Source organism: Diplotaxodon limnothrissa, linkage group LG18, assembly GCF_057381915.1.
Source record: "Diplotaxodon limnothrissa isolate DT_005_m linkage group LG18, D_limnothrissa_male_GT1.1, whole genome shotgun sequence".
Lineage (NCBI taxonomy): Eukaryota > Metazoa > Chordata > Actinopteri > Cichliformes > Cichlidae > Diplotaxodon > Diplotaxodon limnothrissa.
The window spans coordinates 25,713,813-25,741,093 of record NC_140613.1 but is presented as its reverse complement, the minus strand read 5'-3'; the positions used below and the strand labels follow the sequence as shown (position 1 = coordinate 25,741,093).

The 27,281-nt window shown below is 41.1% G+C and overlaps 3 protein-coding genes across 5 annotated transcripts; 1 reads left to right on the top strand and 2 right to left on the bottom strand.

Moving 5' to 3' along the window:
• Positions 1-2,031: 2,031 nt before the first annotated feature.
• Positions 2,032-13,861, top strand: mier1b (mesoderm induction early response 1b, transcriptional regulator). 2 transcript variants are annotated; one of them, XM_085376967.1, is made up of 13 exons: positions 2,032-2,068; positions 2,896-2,920; positions 4,368-4,516; positions 6,046-6,228; positions 7,090-7,219; positions 7,325-7,392; positions 7,731-7,803; positions 7,927-8,078; positions 8,188-8,269; positions 8,401-8,495; positions 8,876-8,922; positions 9,456-9,583; positions 12,131-13,861. In XM_085376967.1, the coding sequence occupies exons 1-13, from the start codon at positions 2,060-2,062 to the stop codon at positions 12,424-12,426; spliced, it is 1,437 nt and encodes a 478-aa protein (XP_085233093.1). In that variant the 5' UTR covers positions 2,032-2,059; the 3' UTR covers positions 12,427-13,861. The 2 variants fall into 2 exon arrangements, with proteins under 2 accessions (XP_085233093.1, XP_085233092.1); XM_085376966.1 differs by having other exon boundaries at positions 8,795-8,922.
• A 110-nt stretch (positions 13,862-13,971) lies between these two features.
• LOC146613772 (nucleotide sugar transporter SLC35D2-like) lies at positions 13,972-17,742 on the bottom strand. The gene is made up of 13 exons (XM_085377719.1): positions 17,544-17,742; positions 17,111-17,144; positions 16,947-17,033; positions 16,799-16,866; positions 16,642-16,713; positions 16,491-16,559; positions 16,285-16,387; positions 16,107-16,199; positions 15,900-15,967; positions 15,734-15,812; positions 15,568-15,650; positions 14,457-14,509; positions 13,972-14,281 (listed from the first exon to the last, which is right to left on the bottom strand). Exons 1-13 carry the CDS (start codon positions 17,735-17,737, stop codon positions 14,271-14,273), a joined length of 1,014 nt encoding a protein of 337 aa, XP_085233845.1. The 5' UTR covers positions 17,738-17,742; the 3' UTR covers positions 13,972-14,270.
• A 1,333-nt stretch (positions 17,743-19,075) lies between these two features.
• serbp1b (SERPINE1 mRNA binding protein 1b) lies at positions 19,076-27,129 on the bottom strand. Of its 2 annotated transcripts, none has more exons than XM_085377717.1 (9): positions 26,778-27,129; positions 25,881-26,061; positions 25,556-25,696; positions 24,842-24,913; positions 24,476-24,550; positions 24,055-24,232; positions 22,684-22,749; positions 22,282-22,470; positions 19,076-20,608 (listed from the first exon to the last, which is right to left on the bottom strand). In XM_085377717.1, exons 1-9 carry the CDS (start codon positions 27,031-27,033, stop codon positions 20,549-20,551), a joined length of 1,218 nt encoding a protein of 405 aa, XP_085233843.1. In that variant the 5' UTR covers positions 27,034-27,129; the 3' UTR covers positions 19,076-20,548. The 2 variants fall into 2 exon arrangements, with proteins under 2 accessions (XP_085233843.1, XP_085233844.1); XM_085377718.1 differs by having other exon boundaries at positions 22,282-22,467.
• Between the last annotated feature and the right edge of the window lie 152 nt (positions 27,130-27,281).

The following is a 27,281-nucleotide window of genomic DNA, read 5'->3' as shown; positions in this document are numbered from 1 at the left end:
GGTGTTATAAATCGATGTTTTATAGCCTGGTTCAGTTGGAAAAAGTGTAAAATTCGTTTGTTCTTTATGACATTTAAGGTTATTCATAACATCTGCTATGTTTCTCAGGGTTTTATGGGGAGTTTACACATACAGCACTCCTGTAAACTGTGACACATTCACAAATGTTATTTTAATATTACTGTAGCGGACACAGGTATTTCTTTTTAAAATACAGGGGATTTCTTTCTATAAATATAAGTGGGTTTCTTGTTTGCATAGTAATTTCTCTTGTGTCTTCAGAGAAGAACCCACAAAAGAAAAAGTTAAACAGATTTCACATACACCTTGTAATAATTATCTGATTTAGCAAATTAATATAACAAGACTGAATTCCAGTGGTACATATGTACTGTGTCTATATGCAGTTTGTTACTAGCAGCATTTTGCAAAAAACTGTCCCTATTTCCTTAGCTGAATCAACAGAAAATAAAAAAGATAACATACTTTGGCAGACATAAAGTTGTATTTTTCCACCAGCAAGGTGTTTACTAAAGAACTATTAAATGCAAACTTTGCATATCTCTTCATAGTGTGTTGTGTGTCCTTAAGTTTTTGTGGAAACTGGACAAGTGGAGGACAAAAGAAGAATCCGGCCTGAAAAAGTGTCTCCAGCAAATGAACGGTATCTGAAAGTCATGTCCTTAAGAAATAGGAAAAAATCCAGCAAAGACTTCACACAGGATCCTAGAGATATATCTGGCACTACAGTTGATCCACCTACTGTTCACTGAAGCCTCATCTGAAATGGTCTCAGTGGAAGGGTGGCTGCCAAGAAGCCATTCTTAAGGAAAGGAATCAAGGAGAAAGGGCTGAGGTATGCCAGATCACACAATAACTGGACTGAAAATCAGTGACTACAGGTCTGATAGAGTGATGAATTCAAATTTGAATTTTACAGTTCAAATCAATGTCAGTATATACAGAGAAAGTCAGGGGACAGGTGCAACAGTGAGTGTCACAGCCATCTGTAAAGCAGAGTGGGGGCACTGTCATGAATTGGGGCTGAAATTCAACCATTGGTGTCAAAATTGATGTAATTATGAAAAAAAAAGTGCCATCTGATTTTGTACCAACATGCAAGAGCATATGGACAGCATTTGATTCATGTTGATTCCAAACTCACTGCCAATTCAGTAAAAGCATACCTAAATAGAAAAAAAAAAACACAGTACAAAAGTTATCAGTCAGTCAGTCATCGAATGGCCTCCCATGGTCCCAGACCTCAACATTACTGAAGCAGTGTGGGATCATCTTGACAGAGAACAGAACAAAAGGCAACCAACATCCAAAGAACAGCTTTGAATGTTCCTCAAGAAGCCTGGAGAACTATTCCTGAAGACTACTTCAATAAGTTACATTCCCTAAGAGAGTTCATGCTGTGTTGAAGAATAAAGGTGGTCATATAATTTTTTTCAGTTTATTCCAAAAGCTTTTCCACAATTTGATAATATCTCCTGCAAAACTTTAGAACTGTATCTGAGCTCTGGTGGACAGCCTAGGTCCAAACCAGTTAGAACCTCCACACCAGGACACTGGCTGCACACCTTCTTTGTCACATACATCGCCATCACCTTTAGCCTCTGTGTCTGTATTCTCCCTGATAAGAACATAAAACCACTATCAGAAGAAGAAACATGTGACAGTGGAGACATTACAGAAAACATTTGAAAACAATATTTTTAATTTACATTTAAAAGCTGGCTCCATGGTATAGTGGTATTTGATGCCTATGGAAGCCTTTATGAATAAGTGAGAAGCTGAAAGTAATTTTAAATATAAAAGCTGAATATAATACAGTAAAAGGCTTTATAAATTTAAATGTTCCGAATTAAATAAAACACAATGAAAAATTTCCGTTACAAAACTAATTATTTTTGCGTTAAGCTTGCTGTTATAGGAGTACATTACTACATCACTGCTTGCGGTCACTCAGTTTTTCTATGGAGACGTAGGTGGGCGGGGCTCCACATACGGGAACTACCGCTGACCCCCGACTTGACCCTGTAGGATTGCGAACATGGCGGAGGTAAGAAAGTGAAATAAATATTCGGAAAAAATAAATTTATACTACGGGATAGTTACTTCAGTCGAATATTCACACTGTTTGTGTGTTGTAGTTTAAGTGTACGAAATTAACTGTGGGATGTTTTCGCTGCTAAATAATGAGCATTTCTCGACTCAGGCATGTTTATTAAACTTCGGGTTTAGCTAACATTAGCGACGCTAGCCCCGTTTGGAGGTAGCAGCAGCGTTAGCGATGTTACTCCGCGGTTTTCTTCGAAAATACTTAACTGTGTATGATATTTTTATTCAGCCGTGTGGCGGATTTTTATGCTTGGAGATATTTTATGGGTTATTTTTAATCGTTATTTGTTGCCTGTTGATACCAAGCCTAACTTGGACGCGTTAGCATAAATATCTAAAGGAGAATTAACTAGCTTGGAACTTCTCTTGTAAGTTAGCGAGCTGAGAAAATTAACCTAGTAAGCACTTGGCTGTTGGCGCTAAGTTTGGGTGATTGCCGGTGATATACACGGCGCTGTACCTGTGACATTTCAATCAGCGAGTTGCTAAATAAATGTCCCCACAGGAACCGGTGACAGTATTCTTTGTTTCAGTTTGTGTTGAACTGCAGTCAGCTTTAGGACAGGGTCGGGCGCGCTTTTCCCCAGCTCCCGTTTACAGTCCTCTGTCAAAGGAACTAGAATATGTCAAGTTAATCAGGAGTGAGCTTTTTTTTATGTTGTTGTTGTCCATCTAATGACGTATTGCATCTGATGCAGTTTTTTTTAAATAGTATTTAAAAAATAAATAAATTATATTTTAATTTGTTGCTCTTTTTCTGTTTTTCAGCCCTCCCTCGGGAATTCGAGCCCAGGTAATTTACATGCAGTTGGAGGCTTTCTGTAGTTGTTTGGTCGAAAGACACTGATTTGAAATCTTTTGTCTATCAGACACGGATTCATTTTGATTTTGACATTGATCGATATTAATCGTGTTCTGTGGTTTGTTTGTTTTAAAAAATATGATTAGTTTGAAACGGAAAATAAATGTATCAAGTTTTTAGGCTTAGGTACCCTCTATGTTTAAGACAACACTGTTTTTTCCTGTACTTATTTTGAAGTGAGAAATTAATATTACAAAATACTAATTTAAAAAATAAGTCCGTACTTCTTAATCGGTACATTTTGCTATTATTAGTATTTTTTTAAGCATTGTACTCACCACACCAGCTACCTTCATCATCTGAAAATTTCTGTGATCTTGACATCACTGTCACAGTGTTTGTATATTACGATATTAAATAACAATGTTAGACTAAATAAGATTTCTGATGTGGCATCTCATGTAATGTGGTCGTTTCAGTTCTGCACGCACACACCCTGGAGATTATCAACAATAGCACCTTCAGTAAAAGGCTGATTGCATCAATGTGCAAGTCTGAGCCCTTTTATAACAGTTACTATAAGAATGTTTAATGCATAATAGTAATAATGATTTTATTGATATGTTTGCATATTTGAACATGTTAGCTGGCAGTTTTATTTATATATTATCAACTGATTTATTTAGGAGTTAATATTTTGCTGGTTGGGATATGTGGTGTTATGATTGTGTTGAAACTTCTATGGCAGTGTAATTTTGTGTAGAGGATTCATAAAGGATCTCTGTCTGATAAGAAATTGCAGTGCAGCCAGTGTAAAAAGTTTAAAAAAAACCCCATGAAGTTGAAGTTAAACTGTCAGCCAGCACTGTGAAAAAGGCTTCATCATCATCCTCCATGTGTTCAGCTTCTTATATGTTAAAGACAGATCTGCTAATGTTAGCTGAAGCTCCTTTGGTGAATCAAGCACAATATAGTCTTCAGCTTTTAGATATATTTTGCCTTTGACCGGGTGTTTTCTCAGATGAGATGTGTTACTGTGGCCAGCTTTGCATTTTGCACTACAGATGTAGCAAAGAGCAGAGCAGTGGCTAAAATTAGGCACTGATTGATTTAGTGCTGTCCGTACTACAGTCCTCTGCAGTACTGAAGTAAAAAGTCCTTAGTTTAGTGCACAGTACTTCAAGTAATCCTATGTGGGTATTCAGTTTGTAAGTAGTTCAACATTTATATAATTTAGAATATAATATTTAACAAATTAAACCATAAAGTAACATTTCAGCTGCCCACACTCATACAGTATATGTGAAGATATGCAAATAAAAATACTGAGTGATTCTTTAGAGCTTTACAATTTGTTGCAATTTCCTTAAATGAAGATTAAATTCTGTCATATTTTCCTTCTAAATTTCCATTGCCTCTTTCATGCTTCCTTTCATAGGAGGTTCAGCAGGTTCCGATGACCATGATTTTGACCCATCAGCTGAAATGCTTGTCCATGACTTTGACGATGAGCGCACCCTGGAGGAGGAGGAAATGATGGAGGCATCAGATGAGACCAATGCCAATGAGATTGAAGATCTTACACGGGTTTGTGTCAGGAGATCATATTTGGTTTGGTCAGGCCCATGGGGTAAATAAAACACTAGTGTAGTTCAATGTTTATTTTCACAGTCTGTAAGGGAATAATCCTGAGTTTCAAATAGTGTTTGAAAACACTATTTTTTTGGGGGTGGTGGTGGTAATGGATTGACCCAGCCAGAACAATAGTGTAGCTCTACAGCAGGCAGTACAGAGAGAGACAGAGTTGAATGGTTTAGTTGTAAATACCACCATACTGAGTGAATGGATAACAGCTGGCTAGCTGAAGGTACACTAGTGTTAAAACATAATGTTTTCCAGTTACTTTTTTACTTTTGTTTAACTTTGTTTAATTCTGCTAACTTATTCAATGGCTCCACGGTATAGTGGTTAACACAGCTGCCTTACACATGAAAGATCCCTAGGTTGTTTCTGGGAGGAGACACAAATCCAGGCTCAGGGAATCGTAACGTAAATGTGCTTCTGGTATTTAAGCCGGACTAATTATATCTTTATGTATTAGCCGTTTTCAGACATATTGGCATTTTTAATGGCCGACAAAACAAATATGCCTCAACCGTGTTCTGACTGTTGATGTTGTATAGTTTATCCATCAGATGCAACTTCTTGGTTGGCAGCACCTGTTTGGAATGCCATAAATATAAAAACATCTGAGCAGAGTCAGGCAGAGCAATAAAGAGTAATCCACACCTCTAACAGTAAAACAATCTTATTTTTAAGCTGTGTTGTCTTCTAAGGACTAATAAATACATATAACTTGTGTTAGGGAAATCTACCTGTTTCGTATTTCTGAAAGAAAAAAAAATCAGCTGCTATATTAGATTTTTTTAAAATCCTAAAATAACATCTTGCATTGGGTTGGTTTCTACCTAATCCTGGTCCCAAGCCTGGATAAATGGGAAGCTTGTTTCCAGAAGGGCATCTGCCATATGCCAAATCAAACATCCACCAGTGTGACTCAATGGGAAATAGGAGCAGACCACAAAATTTCACTTTCCATTTAAGTTAATTCATGGTGGAATAATTAAACAACAACCGTGTGGTAGTGGTTGTAGGGAGAGTTGCACTCTAAGCTCCATTTTGCACTACTTTGTATTTTGGTCAGTAGATGCCACAGTCTGTGGAACCTCACCTGCACTGACTGACTACACAGAATAGATAATGAATAACTGGGTAGTGGGAAATGCAGCACAGGTCCCCAATAATTTGATTATTTTTCATTTCTAGTTGAAGAAATTGTAACTGTTGTTATTCCATGTTTTTCACAGCATAGCTTGCTCAGGGCTGAAATGTTTATTCTGTATAATTGAACTTCAATTTCTGTTTATGTCTCACTGTGTAAGTATGTAGACATTTTAAGACAAGTTCATGCAGCAATGATTTTCATTGTATTGGTTTGAACCTAACAGTTTGAACCTTTAAAGTCTATTTTGTTCAGTTTTTTCAAAGAAAAATCAAACTTTAAATGTATTTAAATGTAACACCCAAGCATCAGTAAACCAATCTGCTTTTAATAGGAGGGAGAGATGCCTATTGATGAGCTGCTGAGTCTGTATGGTTATGGGGGCGACAGATCACCAGCGGATGAGGATGAGGAGGAAGAGGAAGAACCAGAAGAAGAGGAGGATGATGAGGAAGAGGATGAGGAACTTGACAATGATGAAAGCAGCAGAAGCACGGGCGAGCTGAAAAGAAATGAGGTATGTTTTGGAGGGCTTGTGTGTCATTCCCCTCTGTGCCTACAACTGTATGTACATCTTGTGAGTCTTTCCTCTGAACAGAATGTTAAAGGTCTATCCTTTAAGCTTGGGTCCTCTACCAGAGGCCTGGGGGCACAAGAGTCCTGCGTAGTATCTTAGCTGCCGGCGTGGACACCTAAGTTTGGGAATAACATGAGAATGAGGCAACATAAGATTTTTAAATTCATACCATAAGTGCATCTACGAAAAATCTCAGTTGAATTAGAATCCTGGTGACCTCAAGGTCAAGATCAGAAGTAAACTTTTCTGAAACTTACGTACAGATTTATACCATAGGTGCTGGAGGCTGAGGAATGGCTCTGGGGGCTGCTGGTAAATTTTTTTTACCTCACAGAGTGTGGCTAGCACTACTATAATGGAAGGCTCCTTTGCCACCAGGCAGCATAGCCATCAGTCTTCGATGATGCTTCATTGGGCCAATAGAATCTACTGTGAAGCAAATCGCCCAACTCTGGTGGGCAGTATTGCTTTGTGATGGGGGCGTTGTTGCCACTCTGTTTCTCTGTACTATTGAGTAAGTGAGGACTAAGGGTGTGGTCTGTGTAAAAGAAGGGATAAAAACAATATAATGAGACATTCATGCAAATCAGCCATTATCTTTCACTTACGTGATATTGTCAGGTAAAGTTGTGGTTATAAAATCACACAAACATGCGGGGGCTTTGAGTTCTGTTAGAGAAAGAAGCACCCACACAGAGCTACACATGCATGCTGGATTTTTGTCAAGAGTGGCAGATGATTTTTGAAATTGTTTAAACTTTTCTAACTTTTTGTGATTTGCTTTGTTTGTTTGTTTTTCAGAGTGAGGATGTGAAGAACTCATTGGAACAGGCAGGTGAGACCCAGGCAGCCTCAGAGGGTCGCACGCGCTCAGTCAGGTCACTCGGCACAGCAGAACTTATTCGCCCTCAGAAACTCAAGTACTTTGAAAGTATGTGTTGTACTGCTAATACATTTTTCTTATCTTCCTTCTTTTTACTTGTGTTGTTTTATATTTGTAAACAGCTGGATAAGTAAATATCACATTATGTCTCAGGCAATAATGATGCCGAGGAGGAGTCAGATGAAGATGAAGATTATGTTCCGTCTGAAGACTGGAAAAAGGTAAAGCAAAAAAGACATGTGCACCATCAGATGAAGCTGAATTCATTTGGCCGTCTCTGTGATGAGCTGCTGACTTACAATGTCACCACTGCAGAATTATGAGTTTGTTGTTAACTTAATACTGAATACTATATGTTATTTATGTATCTATTTTAACTGTAAAAAAACAGCGATTTAGGCTATGTGAATTGATAAATTTTATATGTATGTGTAAACATTTAATAAAATAAATACAAATATTTGCCATAAAAGAAATCCAGATCTTTTTCTGTGCTCTTAGTACACTTCTGAAATAATCATGGGGCTACACTCAGTGTGAATGATGTTTTTCCCAATAGGAGATTATGGTGGGTTCCATGTATCAGGCAGAAACTCCTGTGGGTCTGTGCAAATACAAAGACAATGAGAAAGGTAAGTTGGGTTTTTGTGTATTTACACCATAACCTTTCTCAGCCTTCCTGGATCCAGATAAACTGAGGAGGCTTAAAAATGTTGATGTCTTGCCCTTCGTTTCATTTGAACCTGTACTTTCAGTTTACGAAAACGATGACCAGCTGTTGTGGAACCCCGAGTGTCTTCCTGAAGGCAAAGTTGTGGAGTTCTTGACAGAGGCTTCCAGGCGGACGGGAGAGGAGAAAGGAGTGGATGCAATCCCAGAGGGATCCCATATCAAAGATAATGAACAGGTGACAGCAGCTCTTCTGTAGCTTGAATCAAATCACACAAAGCAGATCACGTGCTGTTATGTATAACTGTCGTCTAATCTAAACCTGCTTGTCTGTATCCTGCTGGTAGGCATTGTATGAACTGGTGAAATGTGACTTTGACACAGAGGAAGCTTTAAGAAGACTTAGATTTAATGTAAAAGCAGCCAGAGGTAAGCAACCTATGCTCACAGATGTTCTTCACATTTTGTTCTTGTCTATGTAGCCCTCTGCATTTTGAATTTTCTTTTAAAAAACAGTTGAATTCAAATGAAACATTAACACTTATGACTCTCTGTAACAGAGGAGCTCTCTGTCTGGACTGAAGAAGAATGTAGAAATTTTGAACAAGGACTGAAAGCTTATGGGAAAGACTTTCATTTAATACAGGCCAACAAGGTGAGAGAAAAACACATTAGTTAGAGATTTCTGCTTCTAACATGGCGCTAACATGAGATGTTTACTGTCAGGTGTTTTCTGGATACTTAGGGTTGGAATCTGCTTCATTTGAACCTTTTTGCTTTTTGAGACCAGTAAAATTGATTTGTTAAGATTTTAAAATGTCTGCAAATCATTTGACTTTTGTCCAGTTGCTAAGCTCTTATTTGATTTGTCTCTTACTTGAATCTGTCCTGAAACTGTGTCTTCAGGTGATGGTAATAATGGTCATTTCATGTCTGCTGAATTAAATCTTTCAGGTGAGAACTAGGTCTGTAGGAGAATGTGTGGCCTTTTATTACATGTGGAAGAAGTCTGAGCGTTATGATTTCTTTGCACAGCAAACCAGACTTGGGAAAAGGAAATACAACCTTCACCCCGGTGTCACGTAAGTTAACTTTTAAAAAAGTGTATGCAATTTTGAAGAACATTGCTCATAGAAAATTAGTAATGGAAGAATGTGCAACCTCCACCGACTGTGAGGTTGCTTATGTAAAAATCTTCTTTTTTAAGTATTAAGAGCTTTGCAAATGCTTGGTTAAATTCCCTTTGTCACCAGTGATGGCCACATTATTATAAAATAGTCTGCTGAGGCAGCGTACCTGAAACTGGTTGTTGATCTTCTGTTGTGCCTTGTCTGCTGCTTCCTTCTGTTCCTTAGTGGTCATCAGTTGTTCTCATTTTCTGGCTTGAACATCTCTCGGAGTTGTCTCTTCTTTACGGTTAGTTCAGTGGACTGGCAGAAAGAATCAAACCCGGTTTATAGAAGCCATCGCATAAGTGAAGCTATAGATTTAATGTCGTAGAAACCACCCACAGTCACTGTCAGACTGGGGAGGGACACCTGACCACACAGACTGCTAAACCATATGAACAGTTTAGGTTGTGTAACAGACTGTGTGCATTGCTTTCTGTCATCAGTGACTATATGGACAGATTACTGGATGAGACGGAGAGTGCGACATCCAGCAGGGCAGCATCGCCTCCTCCCACCACCTCCAACAGCAGCGCCAGCCACTCGGAGAGAGAAGACAGCAGCAGTCAGAATGGTGAGCTGATACACATGATGAGTGCACCACGTTTATCCTAAAATATAACCAGCCTTTCATTTAATGAGAGTTTTGGGTAAATGACAAGAATTTAAGACAAACTATGATCTTGTGCTTGAAAACTGACTCAAAGTTACTCTAATCATCACTTAAATATTCAATACAGTCATTCATATGCAGTGATGGGAATAACGGAGACTAACGGCGTTACTTTTTCAGTAACGAGTAATCTAACTAATTACTATTCCTATCGTTACAACGCGTTACAGTTACTAACAAGAAAATGCGGTCCGTTACTATTTTTCAACAAACAGACGGTTGAAGCTGTGTTCAGCTTACCGCATCTTCTATCAGTTGCACGCAAGTAGCTGACTATGTAAGTAATCTGGATGCTACAGCTTTAAGCAGCTGCGCGCTCCCGCGGACGGTAACCACGATCACTGTCTAGCACAACACCTGGAGCTGAGGGGGCAAAACAATGGCATGAGTGCTGCTGTTTGATTGAGGAAGAATAAAGGAGTCGTGGTAAGCCAATCACATGACCACTTAAAGACAAAGCAACAAGGTGATATATACCAGTTTATAATTGTGTTGATAGGCCACGTAAAACCAGAGTCATGATAAACCCAATATATGCGGCGTTTTTTCCTCAATAGTTTCGTCACGTTTACTGTCTAAGGACAGCGCAGCAAGCACGCTCCGCTTATGAGCAAAAAATTAAAAAAACAAAACAAAACGGGAAGTTTTAGGAGTGACGGCGAGAGAAAAAGAGAGAGAGCGAGTTTTGAGATGTGAGAGATTTGTGACGTTTAGCGTGTTTTGGGTGTGTAGTTAATGTGTTGTCTTGTGTAGTTAGTGTGTAGTGTTGTGGATAGTTTTGTGTTGTGTGTCAGAACAATGAGGCGACTGCTGTCTTCAGGTAGAAAAAGGAGTGATACACCTGCTGCTGTCAGACCTGCAGGTATCAGGCTGTGATGTTCTCCTTTATAGTGGACAGAAATTATTGTTTGGAGTGGCACAAATGGTAATTTGTGTGGCATCTTATTGAATGCAGAACTGCTGATTGTTCTGTAAATAGTTTGAAATGGTTATTTAAAAAAGGACGATAAAAGGTAAATGGATGCAAATAACTTTGTTTTTTGCAAAACTTGTGCGTAGGATTTTAAAATTGACAATTTATATTTGCATTTAAAGTTATGAAATATGATTCATTAAACATGTTTGTGGTTGTTACAGTGAACTTTTTCTACTCTGATTTTATGTTTTTTGTGCTGAAAAGAATGATACCAAACAAGGCAAAGTAAATCGTTTTTAAAGGTAAAATGTGGAGGGAAAATCAAAAGTAGTTAAAAATGGCCAATTATACCCTGGACCCCAGAGGGTTAAACGTTTTTTTTTGTGTTTTTTTTTAAAAGTAGCGCAGTAGTTACTTTGCAAGTACTTAATTACTTTTAGAATGTTGTAACTCAATTACTAACTCAGTTACTTTTTTGAAGAAGTAACTATAATTAATTACTTTTTCAAAGTAACTTGCCCAACACTGTTCATATGTAGTTTACATAGACCACTTTTGTCCCCCTCACACCTCTATTCTGCTGCATGATTGGGTGCAGCAATCATCAAGGACAGAAAGAATGTTTTTTAAATCACTTTCCTGTTGTTTCAGATAGAGACCATGAAAAAACAAAACAGTTAACGGATACAGACATCAGATAAATAGTATGACAGTAAAACAATTATAAGCTACTTGAATTTTAAAATCACCAGTCATTTCAAACAATATGACCATTTAAAATTTTTAGATTTGTAATTTCAGTTTTTGCTAGTTTCTTTCTATCTCCTTCATCTGTCTCCTCCACTTCCACTCTCGCCTCACCGTCTCCATCTCATTCTCTTCCTCCTAAACTGAAGTTAGAGTTCTAAAAGAAGTAATCCTACATGAATTAGTTATCGTCAGCAGATCAGCCACATAACCCTCCCGTCTCCGGACAGCTGACAAGAGATGGCTAAATAGCAACATAACATTCAGCTAATATTAGACTTCACCGGCCTAAAACTCTTTAAGTACTTATAAACAGCTTGATTACCTTCTCACATCACAAGAGTTTATTTGCTAAGTGTGAGATCCACTTCAAAAAAGTGTCAGAAACACCTGTGAATGGCAGCAAACTGGAGCTTTTCCAGTGGCAGTCTCCCACTGAAAACGCTACATCCAGATTTACCTACCTGGATGATTGAGAATTCATCAAGACGTTCCTCTGAGTAGATACACTTGTTTGTTTACTCATAGATGCCATGGTTTATCGCATCTACATAATGTTTAGTAGGTTTTTCACTGTGTTTTAGGATTATTACATGTCCAAAATGGCTGACAAGTAATGTGCCATGATCACGTCTGTAAATACTCTGCATGAAGGTTGCACTTCCTGTAAATGGTGGAATCTCAGGAACCTGATCGAAAACATCCGACAACACCTGAATGGCTTTTTTTTTTTTTCTTAAACTTGTTAAATATGTCTAACCCCGTGTTTCATCTTTCTTCGTTAGGTGTTGCAAGCCACACGGTGGATGGTGCTCAGTTGCCACCAGCAAACCAAGTCAAATCTGAGGGCGTTCAGTCCAACGGTCCGTCCCATCCGCCAGAAGCTCCGCCTCCACCTTCAGACAACAACTCCAACGGCTGCAGCCAGCCCACTGCACCCACCCTCGACAGAAATGGCTCCCTGGAGCCTCTGCTAGACAACAGGGACACAGCACCCGACAGGCCGGCCAAGAGGTGCAGGACGGAGGCAGAGCCCGTGTGCCAAAGCGAAGTGGAACCATCCAGAACGCAGGAGAATTGATGGCTTCACAGCTGAGCAGCGTTGACTAACAGACACTGACTTGGGGGTGAAAAATGTTTGTACTTCTCCAGTGATGGGTAGATTTAGTGGGGCAGAGGATGAGGAAAATGAACCCTACTGACCCATGAGCATAGCATCTCCTGACAGAGAGAGACAGACTGGCTTTGAGGTCAAAGGTCACTGAAAATCACATCTTGAAGAACAGCCAACCGAGGTCCTCCAGGAGGGGTGGCAGTTACCCCCCCACCCGACGTCCTTCCATCCCATCAACCCCCCCAAGCTCATCCCAAAGTATCATAGCTAGATAACGTCCATCAAAACATCCCCAGCCTCCCTTTTTGGAGCCTGACAAAATTTTGCCAAGAATTCCCTTTTTCTATTTGTTCTTAAAGATAATAAATCACCTTCGATATTTTTTTACACAAGATATTTATATTTTTTAACAAAAGTAAATAAATCCTAGTCTAATGATGGGTGATTGCCATTGAAGCCATTTGCTTGCTGTTATAAGGATTTGATGAAACAGGACATGTCTAAGTGATTACATGCTTACGCTAGAATAAAGATGCTTAGTAAAAACAAGAGGAATAGGCTGGTGCTGTAGCTAGTTCTCACTTTAGTTGCACTTTGATTGTATGTTTCCCATCTCTATCAATGAGATGTGGCGTCAGAACCCAGCAGAAGTCCATGTTCACTCCTTCACTTCTTTCTCTGGCTGTTTGTTTCAGATAAATAAACCAGAGGGTGACTCCTCCTGCAGGTTTGTTTGTGTAAAGCAGCTGACATCAGTGATGTCCTGTATTATAAGTCACCATGTAGAAGATCTCTGTATTTTTGAATTTTCATAGTCGGTGCATTGCTCAACACTTTGTTTTTACTAGTCAGAATGTGATTTTTCATGTAAAGTTTGTATAGATTTCTTACCTCGAGCGGTTTTATAACTGTTTGTCTGTATTTTCTGGTCTTCCTTGTAGGCTGTGCTTTTTGTTGGAAAACTGTTCCTACTTTTGTTTCTCCAAAACGGTTATAATAATAAAAAACAAAGTAGCCATTCCTCTTTCCTTCTGTTTGATGTTGATTCAGAGAGTTCGTTGCAAAAAAAGCTCCTCCTTGTGTGCAGCTTTGAATATGCAGAGATTCTTTTTAAAACCAGAGCTTAGTTTCTGTCATTCCTCAGTAATTGGCTTCCACACAGCAGATTTCCAGGAGTAAAAGTGACCTGGCTGATGTGAAGGTGTCACCTGAAAGAACCTAATGTTTTGGTACAGTAGCTGTTCAGCGTAACGATTAAATGTTTTATTTTATATTCCATCATTGAACGTGCATTCAGAAGATAAGAGGAGTTTGTCTCAAATAATGTTAATGGGTTTTTTTGTTTGGACAATATTGTCTTTTATTTCTATGTAAATGATGGCGTGAATAAAAATAAAGTGTATTCCAAGGCTGGCTATGACTTGAATAATACTGACATTTCATTTAATTACTGTGCTAAATAGAGTCAATAACAGAATAACAACAGCTTCATTAGAAAATTATTTATGATGTACAGTTAATTCCGAGTTATGTATTGAAACAGAACTGGAAAATAGATATTTAATTTGGAAATGAATGAAAATGAACAATTATAAAAATTAAGTTCATATAGTCTTTTGGTTGCTCCTTTCAGGGATCACCACAGCAGATTGTCCTCTCTCATGGCTGAACAACCTTCTCTGTGTGTCCTCTTTCACTACATCCACGAGTCTTCTGTGTTTGCCACCACTCAAAAACATTTCCACATAGAAGACGACAAACGAAAATTTTGCTGAAGTTCTTCCGTCCCAGGCGGGGTTTCACTCTTTGGTTTATGCCTTTTCTGTTAAAATTTAAAAAGCACTTAACTTCAGAGACTCGTCCACTTTGTGTAGGATCCTCTGAACTCGTACAGTGAAAAACAATATAGTTTTTCAGTGTAAAAACTATATTGTTAAATTCCAAACATCGATAAGGTGAAACCTTGTGTGGTTTTGACTCATTTTAACGGTTCTTACTTGATTGCTCCTGTGTGAAGGTGATATAGGAGTACACCAAGCTCCCAGCAATGCTGTGGGAAACAAAGATGAGAAAATGTGCTCCTGTATTTATTTTTTTTTAATCGAGTATTGGACTTTTTCCTATCACAGACATTCTAAAACATGGGCAGAGCTTCCAGTTTGGAAAAATGAAGTAAAGGTGGAAGTGGCTTAAACCTGTATTCTATCTGAATGCCACCTAACAGCTTTCTTCCTTGACCACTCTAATAAACACTTTCCTGATGAGTTTATGGCTCAGTCGCTGGGTCATACTAAAGTGGGGAAAAAATAAAGTCTGTTTTATAAATATTGGTCATAACATGTTGTTAAAAATTAGGATATGAAATTAGGACAGTTTCTAACAGGATTATCTGTGGTGACAAATCGTTTATTCAGTTGATTTTATTTATATAAATATAACTGGTTTCACGGTGCACCCGCCCCACATCATGACACCAAAAAGCATTCACCTTCGAAGTCAAACTTGTGCTTTTTGATTGTGGTGGTAAGCTACAACTTGTAATTTTTGGGCAAATCTGTATCTGTTTTCGATTTGTGTCATCATTTTCTCAAGTTTCACTAACACTTGGCAGTTAGTTGGAAAGTGTCTGCTGACAAGTTGACAAACTATTCCAAACTACTGGCGATCTACTGGCTATCAAAGCAATCACAAGGAGGTTTTTGGTGCAGCACCCTCTTTGCAACTGATTTCATTGGCAACAGCCAGCAGTCTTCAGAAACTAATTGCCAGCTAGCTGGGGACTACACCGGGACACAGTTTTTAGGGGTTTGCCATCCAATCTCTAGCCCTCTTAGCCTTTGAGAATGAAGTCTGAGCTCCTTCCTCCACCCATGTCTGCTATGCTTCTGCAAGCCACTTTGCAACCCTCTTCAGCTCCTCTCTTTGCTGCATCTGAATGAATCAATGCCCTATCTGGTGTTCAGTGAAGTTTACTGCCAATCTCCTCTCATACGCTTTCCACTTATGTCTGGACACACAAGGAAGCCCCAGAACAAAAATATCTCGATCATCTTTGAACTGCACTGGTCCTAAATCAGCTCAACAGTTCAGCTGTTCAATCTGTCTTACCTGATGTTCAGACCTATAAAGTTAGTCCAGGTGAATATGTAGTCCCCTCCAAACACCATTCCAATGTATGTCACGAGGATATTCTGTGGATGTCGCAGGGAAAGTCACTGCACATGTACGCACTACACATCAAACTGTGAGCGTGAGCCAGCCTGAGATGACTCACCTTAATACAGCCAATGATGGAGGTGGTGAGTGCGGAGTTGTACTGTGTGCACAGCATGATGGAGTACATCAAAATAAATCTGTGCAATGAAGCGAAGCAGAGTTAGACGAAAAGACCAAAGTGGGCAATCATGGAATAAACAATGACGATTAGGCGTCTACTTTACCCCATGACACAGGAGAGCACAAACTGCACAGCAAACATGCGATCAGACCAACCATTATACTCCAGCCCCTGTACCCGAACACCCACCCACCCACACACACACACACACACACACACACACACACACACACACACACACACACAGCACTGATTATCTGAGCTCTCTGACTCTTAAGTCTTACAAACCAATCAGTGTTTGAAAACTTACCATTTGCAAGTCCCCTGAGTAGTAAGCGTACGCCAGAGTGGGGAAAATCATTATCAAAGCATTGTAATAAAGAAGACCATATTTGCCCAGCTCCTGTGTGGATGGGAGAAGATGACCCTTTAAAGTCTTCATGACAAACAGCCAGTGTATATACTGTGTGACCTGCTGCTCTGCTCACCTTGGAGTCCAGCTTCTGCTTCACATATGCCCCACTGGCTGCTGTCAGAACATTATTCAGCATTATGAATACGTATCCTTCCAGATCAAAAGCTAAGTCGGCGCTACAAAGCAAAAAACGCCACAGAACGTGGCAAAAAAATCACACACGTGCCTCTTCATAAAGCCCGAAGCGGATGGCGGTGTCTGTGTATGTGACCGTCTCACCTGGCCGCGATGAAAGCACCAAAGATCATGGTGAACACCGTCATTTTAATGGAGGTAGAAAAGGTCTTTCTGTGAGGAAAGTAGACGGGTGGCAGTGTTAAAATCAGTTATTTATGCAGAAAATCTGAGAGAGAGAAAAATATTTTCTTACTTTAGCAAGAATCCCTCAAACACCATGGTAAGAAAAATACTGAACCTCCTCAGCACAGTAAACATGGGTAAACTGAGGCAGAAAAATACAAGCTGTTAAGTTTGGCAAGTCACATTTGGGACGCTGCGTCTCGTGTCATGTTCTATGAAGTTCTCACTTGAGGCGCTGGGTCCCAAACAGTCCTGATATTTGATTCCCGACATACAACAGTGGCAGCGGGAACATCTGGAAAGACAGGGTATGTGTGAAATGCGATGACCAGTTCTTCATCTTTTGATTTTCAGCTTTATAAATCCCCACCTCACCTTGCGTGGAATACTCGAATCCAAATCTGGAAATGAGATAACTCCCAACATCTTCCCAATCCTCAGAACTACAACCGTAGCCAGCATCTGCAAAGGAAAGGGGGGCACGGCACATCAGACGGTGCTACCACATAAACAGAAAACAGCTTTAAAGAGATGCTTACTTGGCCAATTCCAACGCATGTTGATGACGGGAATCTGTAAAACAAGACGACACGACTCAGTCATATGAATGATGCTTTACCTGACATTCCATTACAGACGATATGAGGATGAGAAGCTTCATTTCCTGGAAGTTGTCCACTTTTTTGGAGGACTTTCTGGTTTTCATCTTGTTTATGCCCAACTCTGACCCTCACACATATTGAGATTCATAAGAGGTTTGATGTGTTACGCATTTGTAGTGGGGCAAAGGTTACGTCAAAGGTGCGTGTCCTGTGGTACCTAAAGTTTCACCTGGACCCATTTCTCTGACAGTTTTCAGATGTCCAGCTTCGTTTATCTGACACCCCTTCTTCTTCTTCTTATTGATAACGGTGTAAAATTGGTCAAACGTGCCCCACCAATCAGCAGCTAACTTAGACTTTGCACCTTTACCTGAAGTTTGTGAGGACGCTTTTGTTGACGACGACGATGACAAACGAGCTGACTCCGTAAAAGACCGCCGCTAACAGCTTCAGCAGCACCGCTGAGGTGTCCCCGGATGTTTGTCTTTCGGTTGTGGAGGATGTTCCCTCAGACGACAAGCTCTTTTGGCCGGGCTCACCCCGACGTTTGACGTGCGCCGCCATCAGAGGGGTCGACAAAGTTTGTTTAAAAAAAAAAAAAAAAGGAACTCCAATAGGTCTTCCCGCGCATGCGTGACAGACTGTGCTCGGTAATCCCGTCGGCGAAGAAGGAAATGGAAAGGAGGGAAACATCCCAATGTTTAAGACTCTTTGAAAAATGTTTTAATTCAGCTATGTCTATCTTAATTGACCTAAATAAAAGCTGGTTTAACTTCTATGTGCAAGCATGACTTCCACAAAATAGCGTCTTAATTTTATGCTGTAGTAACACACCTAGCTACAACCAAAAAAGCTAACCACCTTCATAACCACTGAAATAACCAGGATTTGTTAAAGTGCCAGCCACACGGGCAAGAAAAATGACAGTAAACCCTTCTTTTTCGCCTCAGGTGTGTAGTATCAGGCTACTTGTTTTGCTGCTTTCCCCTAATCCTTGTAATCCCTACAAGTTTGACTTTTTAAACGACTTTCTTTCACTCCAGCCTAGACAGGCCCTGAATAAACCACAACCTCATGTTTGCAACATGGAAGGTTTTCTGTCATGAAGTAATTTCCAGAATTTATGTATGTTTGAGACCTAATATGTTTACTTTAAATGGTAAACAGACTGTAGTGAATAGGATTTATGAAGGGGTTATATATAAGATAATTACCTGTTTTGCAAGTATCTTTATGACTGCGTTGCGTTCTCATCCTTTTTGGTCCCTTAAAAGTATCTCTATAACATCTATAATATCCATTTGTTACAGTGTTGCTGCTCTCTTTGGCCTGATCTCTTTTTAAAAAAAGGCATTTTTAACAGTAATGAAATGTTTTACCCGGATAAATGAAGGATATATACAACAGTCACTTTGCCAAAAACTGATTTCAGCTTCTACCTTGAGACAGGAGTGTTATTGCCAGCTCAAAATGACTCCATATTATCCATGACAGATATGTCTGACAGATTACAGGCTAACAAGTCATTTACAACAGTTTAAATTCCCATAAAAACAACATCCTGTTTCTTTCACTCTAGCCTAAATGAGGAACTGGCACTGAATAAACTACCGAAAACAGCACATCTGTGAATGCATTTAAAGGAGCCACTGACAGAGCAGACGTAACACCTCTAAAGCATTTTTATTAGAACAGGGATGTTTGCAGAGAAAGTTTTAATGTCATGTGGCTCAAACGGTCCTACGAGGAAAACTGCTCCAGCCTGTTGTATCAGCGCGTCGCCAGCAAGTCTTTGCAGAGCGCGACAAGTAAAGCTTTAAAAATTCACTCCATCAGGTCTTCGGTGTGACACCCCCACCCCAGCCTGCACCCACCCCAACCCACACACCTGCTTTTATTAAAAGAAAAAAAAAAAACCTAAAATGCTTGCTGGAAAATGCTGAGACAGGCAGCTGAGAGCACCTTTAACTCACATTTTACATTCTGTAGCTTGTTCCACAATGACCGCTGACATTTCTTTCAGACAAATTATGCATCGATGCTTGTTCACAGATTAAAATAAAAATAAGATTACAAAAAAATCCAAAAACAAAATAAAACACCAAATATGGTTTAAAGTAAAAGGGAAGAAAAACAATCTTCGGAGGAATTGGTGCTAATAAAACCAAGTGCTTTGAGATCTGAAAGACAGTACAGATACTCTAAAAGAGCGAGATATGTTCATGGTCTAGCTACGCTATCATTCTCACCTACATTTCAACAATCACTTCATAAAAGACATTAAGAACTACTTCAGGCGACAACTTGCACTCTCCTGTTTGAGAACGCCAAGTTCAGCAGAGAAAATGCTTCAATCCTAAGCAACTAGCTGTCAAAAATCACACGCACGCTCTCACGCTTTGCTGCAAACAACACACACTCACACAAACACACGCCCGCACGCATATTCTTAACAAAACAAAAAACAAAAACAATATTTGCTTAGTGGTCCTGAAATTACAAGTTGTATAGCCTGTATGACCTAAGAGGACCAGCCTAAAGATACATTGGGCCCCGGTACACCCTTGGAAAAAAGAAATATAAGTGGGTAGCACTTCTGGATCAGGGGATGTGAAACACTACTAACCACTGGTCCACCAAAAAAGAGGCAAACTATCAAAACAAAACAAAAAACAATAAGAGGCATCAACTTTCACTGCACGACAAGCAGAAAAATACCAAGCTTTAGTAGAAGTCACATTTAACCTGGTTACCCATCCTCAACTTGTGCCTCACAAAGGGATGGATAGTCAGGATCCAAGTAATTACACTTTAAATGCATGTTAAGCCGTACTTCAGACATCTAGTACAAGTACAAGGTTCTAATGTAGTGTAGTGCTACCACATCAGCGTGTATTACTGGGAGGGCCAAAAAATACACTCCAGTACAAAGCCTTTTCTAAAGTTGACCCCATAATACTGAGCTGAAGTCGTTACAGGGAGAAGAGGAATACACACACTTCAATCTAATTGCAGAAATGCAGAAATTCAAGCAGCACAAAAAATATCAATGAAGTATGCGTAATCTCTGGGGGAAAAAAAGAAAAGAAAAAAAGTATGAAAACATCCCTGCTTTCATGTTCCTAAATACAAAACTTCAGTGTAACAAGAGGTCCTTTTCTGCCCTTTTTTTTGTCTTTTAGTCTCCTTTAAAACAGGTAAAATTTAAGTCCTTGGGTGATGTGAGTGGGGTATGGGATGACAGTCTTCTTGTGTCATTTATTTTTTTTCCTCTGTTTTTCTTATATACTTGAAGATGTGGTAAGCATGCAAGCCTCGTAGAGGAGGGGCCCGGAAGGGCTGATGGGTGGGCTGGTGGTGAAAGAGGGAGCCTTTTTAGGCCAGGGCCGGGAAGGCCTCAGGATCATCCACATTGGGGACTGACACTCCACTAGCCTGGTGGGAACAAGCACACAAGAACCAGGACAACGTTAGGACGGCTTGAAATGAAGCTGGTTTACATGCAGTTCCTCCACTGGCCACTTGAGGCTGGCTCCAAAAGGGAGTCAATCCTTATACTCGCATGTTAAAATGCAGAACTTCACTGAAGAAAAGCATTTACAGCCTGCTACAAAAACAGTTTCATCTCTGTAACCAATAACCCCCATCATTACTCCTTCTATAACATACCCATTAAAGCTGTTAAAATACTCATAAATAATGCAGTTTTAGGGCCACTTTGAGTGACAGGCAGATGCCTACACAGGTGTCTGTGGCTACTATTATACCTGGGAGGCTTCACCTCTATTAATTGAAGTCACTGAACTGTATCACTGTGTGTCTGTAGGGCTCGGGCCTACAGTCACACCGTACTTTTGATTGTACGGTTAACAATCAAAAGTCCAAGGATGCTGATCTGGTGTGTGAATCTATCAAGTTTGTAAGTGTTAGCTGGAAAAACAACAGCGCGTATTATCTCTCAATCAAACTAAACAACAGCAAAAAGATCTCACCTCGCATAATGCAAAATTTTAGGTTTTAAAAAATGGAACGACCCAACCCAGAGACAAGTTGGGTGGAGTAGCTACATCGTTTAATCTACGAATTCTGGGCTGTGGGTTGGTGATAGCTGAGGCACATGGTGTATAAAAAGTCAGCAATGTCCTGCAGACTCAATAACCGTGTGACCTTCACAACATGCGTTTCTATGGATGAGCAGCTGACGTAGGTGTAAAGTGAAGGAGGCAGTGCTCCTATCAATGGAGTGTATGTAAATTGTCTTTATATGCGGTCAGCTGTAGTGCTGAATCCATCAGTCACCTCTGTAGCTCCCTTCAGTTACAGGGAGCTTGTTAGTATCTTAAAGCTTACTTTTGATTTTCGGGCTCAAAAGTAAGTTTTTCACGTTACAAGAGGCTTTTGACACTTCTGCTGGGACTGTACCTGGATTTGTACATATTATAAACATGTATATTTATGATTTTGTCTGCATAGAGGAAAATATTTGGAACTCCTCTAAGACATTTTATCCATAGCATAACATTTTTTTCAGCTTTTAACCAGTTTTGTTAATTAATTCAAGCATAATCCACATTTCTGCTCAAATAGTCAAAAACAAACAAGAAACAGTATAGATGTGTCAAAGAGGATAACACTGACTTATTGTCTTTACTAAGCTAGTAAATACATGGACATTAAATGAAGTTCTAACAACTATAGCGTATATTTAGATGTACACATACACACACTCTGTGATACAGACTGGGTGTAGCTTTGCCAAAAAATATCTTAGACTGACTAACATTCGCCTGAAACCCATTATTAATATGAATGTCAAATTTATTGACAATGAAAAAAAAGAAAAGAAAGGAAAAAGCAGGTGCTTTATTCAAATTTAGACACCAGTATTTAGGACAATTCCCTGCTTGACTAACATGAGGTCAGTAACGGAGTTTTGCGTGGTGGAGCATGTGTTCAGTGCTCTGTTATTACAGGGTCTTAGTGATCCACAGCAGGTTTTTCCAACTCAGTGATTTTACAGCCGGTTCGGTCAGAGAGCCAACTCTTTTGTGCAGAACACTAAACCTTTGTTGTCGGCAGTGATGGCAGCTGGGTTTTTTTGCCATTACCTTTTCGGAACGTCCTCCCCCGCGTGCCGTCCTGCTGCCTCCCCCGCCGCGGCCTCCCCTCCCACCACGTGCGCCCCCACGCCCGCGACCGGGGCGGCCAAGGTCTCCGAAGTTGATCTCCAGCTGAGATGTGATGTCGTTGGCTGGTTTGCGGAAATGGTGGTCACTGGACTCGTCAGCGGCGGCCTGCTGATAAAGAACCGTAGATGGCCATCACGCTAGATGTCAACTGTGCTCGGATCAGAAATGCAGCGTTCCATCAGTGAGCTCTGCTTCTTACCATGCCTTCAGCTTTAATGTCTTCTCAGTATTTTAAAAAGGTATCGCCACTGAGTCGCAGCTAACACTGAACATTTGCATGGGCTGAGTGAATGAAAAAACAAGTGTGAGTAATGCAGGTACCTTGTGGTAGAGATTGTGCGATTCTGCTTCTGTCTCTGCGGTGTCGATCAAAGCCCCAACAGGTCTCTGGAAATTGAACAAACCACAGTTATTTTTAGACAGCAGAGTGACCACCAACCAAACAGCCTGAGCATGTTTACCTGACACTAACCACGCACATCACAGCAAGCCTGTCACTATTGCCTATTTAAATGCAGTTACTTACAAGGATACATGCTGTCCACTTTAAACATGGTTAAGGAAAACAAACCTAAATAGCTATATCAGCTGTGACCTGTCAGTGTCTATAGCCAGATTTCTCTCACACACACACACACACACACACACACACACACACACACACACTGCTGTGTTTGCTTCGGATTACTCCTCACCCCCTACCCAACCCTGTGGCTTGTCACTGCAGGGCAACCTGCACGTGGCGAATAAAGCCTTGATTGATTGATTGATTGACTTCAAAGTAAACAACTGGAATAATCACAATAAACTTAAAATCATCAGCGTGCAAGTCTAAGCCTGACTAGATCTGATGCAGAACAGTTAATTACTGAATGACTGTTCAGAATGTATTGATGTACAACTGTAGCCTCAACAGATGTACGACAGAAAATGTAACCAATCATGGTGGAAAGTAAGACAAATGACAGCCAGGATGATTGTGCGTGACTCTGATGGAGAAAATAACCTGTTTTATGCAGGTGGCGTCAGAGCACCACGTAACCACACTTTGCACATGCATGTGGACATCAACCTGCATGTAATGAAGGCTGCACTTGCCAAGCTAATCTAATAATGTGTGTGCAACGCTACACATTTCAGAAAAGCAACTTTGAGACACATCCACACTAACTAGCTGAAGCTCCACACAAGACCTTCTTATAGCAACCGTCCTTGGCTTTTCACGTTTCTCGTTTGTACAATCTCACCACATCTCATCGGCTTTACTGCTGGTGATGCACGGTGGTTAGTAACCTGCGTTGTTTAAAGACAGTTGGCAAGGAGCTTCTACCTGCATCACCGCCCAAGCTGACAGTACTAGGGTATTACATCCTATGAAGCACCAGTAAAAACCAAGGGAAAACAGTCTATATAATGGGGTTTGCAGACAAAAAAAAAGTCTCTTTACTTTGTAATAACTTAATGACTGTTTCAACATGCACATGCCCAAAAGCAATATGTTCCAGTTATTATATAAACTGATTAACAGTTTCCAATGGCTTTTAAATATATGCGCAATAGTTTTTGACTTGTAAATTAGTCCCCAGGAACATCCCAAGTGTAGATGGCAAAGGTCTTTTTCAGGGAGCCAAAGGACTAAAACTTAAAGGTCTAAGCTGCGGGCGAGAAAAGCTTTCAGCACACCACACTCACGTCTTCGCTCTTGGACTTGTGCAGCACGTATCCTTTCTTCCACTGGCTGTCGGCTCCCTCGTTGGGCTTGCGGATGTTGAACTCCACCTTGGTGCGCTCCTTGTCCTGCATGGCCTTCCACTCGTCCAGGGTCATCTCTTTGGGGCCTTCATTTTTCACCTCTTCGACCTCGTTCTCTCTGCAATGCCAGGAACACACAACACTGTAGGAACTCGCCAATCCTCTTACCTCTATACATGCCCTCTAATCCTGAGGCCAAAAGGTCAGAGGCAGCGTTTAACAAAATCGCCCTTGTTGCGTCACAACAGCAGTGCAAACGCTAACGGAAACGCAATGTGACAACTTATTAACTTTGCACACGGGGATCCTTTTTCATCCAAACATCCAACATCCATCCAACACAAGGACACAGGATTCTCACTTGTTCTCGGAGCCAGCAGGCGCGTTTTCCTCGCCCTCTGGGGTCGTCTCAGGGGGAGCGGTTTGTTCAGCCTCACTGGGAACAAAGATGCACAACCTCTGTATGAGTAATGGTAAGCGTCCTCTAGCTGAAACATTAACTGTCTGAGCCTCTTCATAAAGGAAACAGCGACACTTCAAGCTTAAAGCGAACAGGGAAACATCCCAAGACATCCTTAAACTGCAGCATCCTGTGATATGACAAAACCAGAAGCACTTCAAAAGAGAGAGAGTGCACACAGTCTGTAAAAATATCACATGCGCCTCATTATCCTGCTGACAGCGGCGCTCCGACAAACAGGCCATGTGTCTGTTTGGGGAAACTCACCTCACTTCGTCCTTCACGTTGCCCCAGTTGTGCGAGCCGCTTCCGCCGCGCTTCTCCTCGCTCTTCGGAGTGCTGCAGCGAAAACAGAAAGGGAAGACGGCCAACGGTGTATGAGTTCTCTTAAATTCTCTCGGACCTCAGTGAGGGGCTCTTCTCATTAAGGGAAGTGCTGATTACAGCCTGAGACAACATAAAGAACCACTTTCTTGAGATGCTGTTCCCCCTGGACTCTCACAGAACCCATATAGTCAGGAGCTGCTGGGTCTAGGACTCTAGTAGAGCAGCTTTGCATGATTTACAGATCAAAATAATCTCTTTTTGTAATCTTATACAGGGCCTTGGTAAAGCCCTTCAGTTGATTATCCAATCAAAACTATATTTTAGCCCCTTCCCCCTTTAAACTAGCTTTCTTCTGATTGGCTGCCCCTCATAAACAGAAGGAGTGAACAGCAGTGTGCCTGACACAACCTATGTTTCTGACATCATACACAGCAAAGACTGGAAAAAATAAGCGCTTGTTTATTTATCTTTGAGCTCAGAGATTACCGGCGTGTATGCTGATCTCATTATTAGAAACTGTACGCATATTTAGTATAAACATCTATTGTTGTAACAGTATTTACATGACAAAATAGGAAAATAATATAAAGCATAATAGCTTTCATGCACTGGTAGGCGATTTCTACTCATGACCTCAGCTCAGCGCATACTTACGATTTGTCGTTGCTGCTGTGTCTGTCGAAGTCTCGTTTGCCACGGGAGTCAAAGCCGTCGCCTCGGCCCATGCCCCGCCCTCTTCCACCACGCCCGCCCCGGCCGCCACCACGCCCTCTCGGGGGCCTGTCTCCAGAAGGCCTGGTGCACAGAAACAGATGCAATTTAAAACACGAGGATGAACGTGATGTTAAGAGAAACATGCACTCCATCAACAACAGTTGCAAGCTCTCAAACCCTGCACACGTCTTGTCAATGCGCCTACATCTGCACCAGCCGGCATGTTTTAAATAAGCCCTCCATCCCTCTCATCATTGCTGCTCACTTTTCCACAGTAAACTCTCCAGCCCCCTCGGGTTTGTCCTCAGCAGGTTTCTCAAAGCGGCGCTCGCGGGGTGGTCTTCGGTCCGGCCTCTTGTCTCCAGGTCGCCCTTCACCCTGCACACCCTGGTGCTGGGAACCAGACTGGCCCTGCTGGTCTGCTCTTCTTCCCACCCGCCTGATACCTGCAAATCAAAGGAGCACAAGCTGAATTTATGCTCAGCTGTGTTGTTTAGATTTTAGACCGTGTGTGTGTGTGTGTGTGTGAAAATGCTAAACAAAACGAGAAAACAACAAATGCATCACCTGATGTGTGGTCTCCCATCATCTCCTTTCAGCAGTACACACAATGAGAACTTAATGTAACTGCACTGAAGATGGCTCTATTTACTTGCTTTGGATGAATTCAATTAAGACCAATACACTAATAAGATTAGTTGGGGATAATAACAAGAGCAGCGCTCTGTCTAGTCTTCCCAGCACAGGTGATGCCTTTTCCTTTCTCCCTACATTTGCTTTGCAAAGTCAGAAGCTGCTAATAGAGCTGTATCCTCCACACAGAAACCCAACACTGCACCTTCCTGTCAAACGCTAGCAGAAACCATTTCTGCAACACAGGCTCGCCAGTCTGCACCTCGCTGCTGGCTTTAACCCGCTCTGGTTCGGTACGTGTTCAAGTCCAGCTACGTTCCGTCTGCGAGGCTTTATTTTTAGTCTGTCCTCTAATAACAGCAGCACAGGGTCCATATTGACCTCACGCTGTGTCTCGCTCAGCCGAGTCGAGCTAACGTGGCTAACGGGAGCTGCACATGACAGTTGCTACGAAAAGCAAAAATAAACATGCATCGCTCATTAGCGAGAGAAGCAGGTGCATTGTTTCCCTTCCTTTCTTTTTCATTACCTTCTTTCTTCAGGGGGACTGGCGCCTGGGTCTCCTCCTTTTTGTCCAGCAGAGGGTTCTTTCTGTCCTTCTGTGACTCCTTCTTCGGCTGCTTAGCGGCTTGAGCCGCGGTCTTGGTGGAAGCAGCGGCGGCCCCCTCCTTCTTCTTGTTTTCGGCAGCCTTCAGGATCTCGAAAGGGTCGGACTCATCGTCCAATAACTGGTCGAACCGGTTGGTCACGACACAGCCGAAGCCTTCTTGCAGTTGTCCGGGCATGATGGCGCCCCTTCAACGGGATTCACCTCCGATTCTACGAGGCTTGATGCGACCAGTTCGCTGGATGCTGCCACAAGATGGCTGGGAAAGCTGCCCCTTCTCTTCCGGTGCGAGCATCATCCGGGACATCGTGCAGCGCACACCAATGTGTGCACGCGTCGGCTGCAATGTTTTTATTTACATTACGTAACGCTACGCTCATGTCCTCCGCGAGTAATCCGCATTTCTGAGAAGGTGTCACATGCATA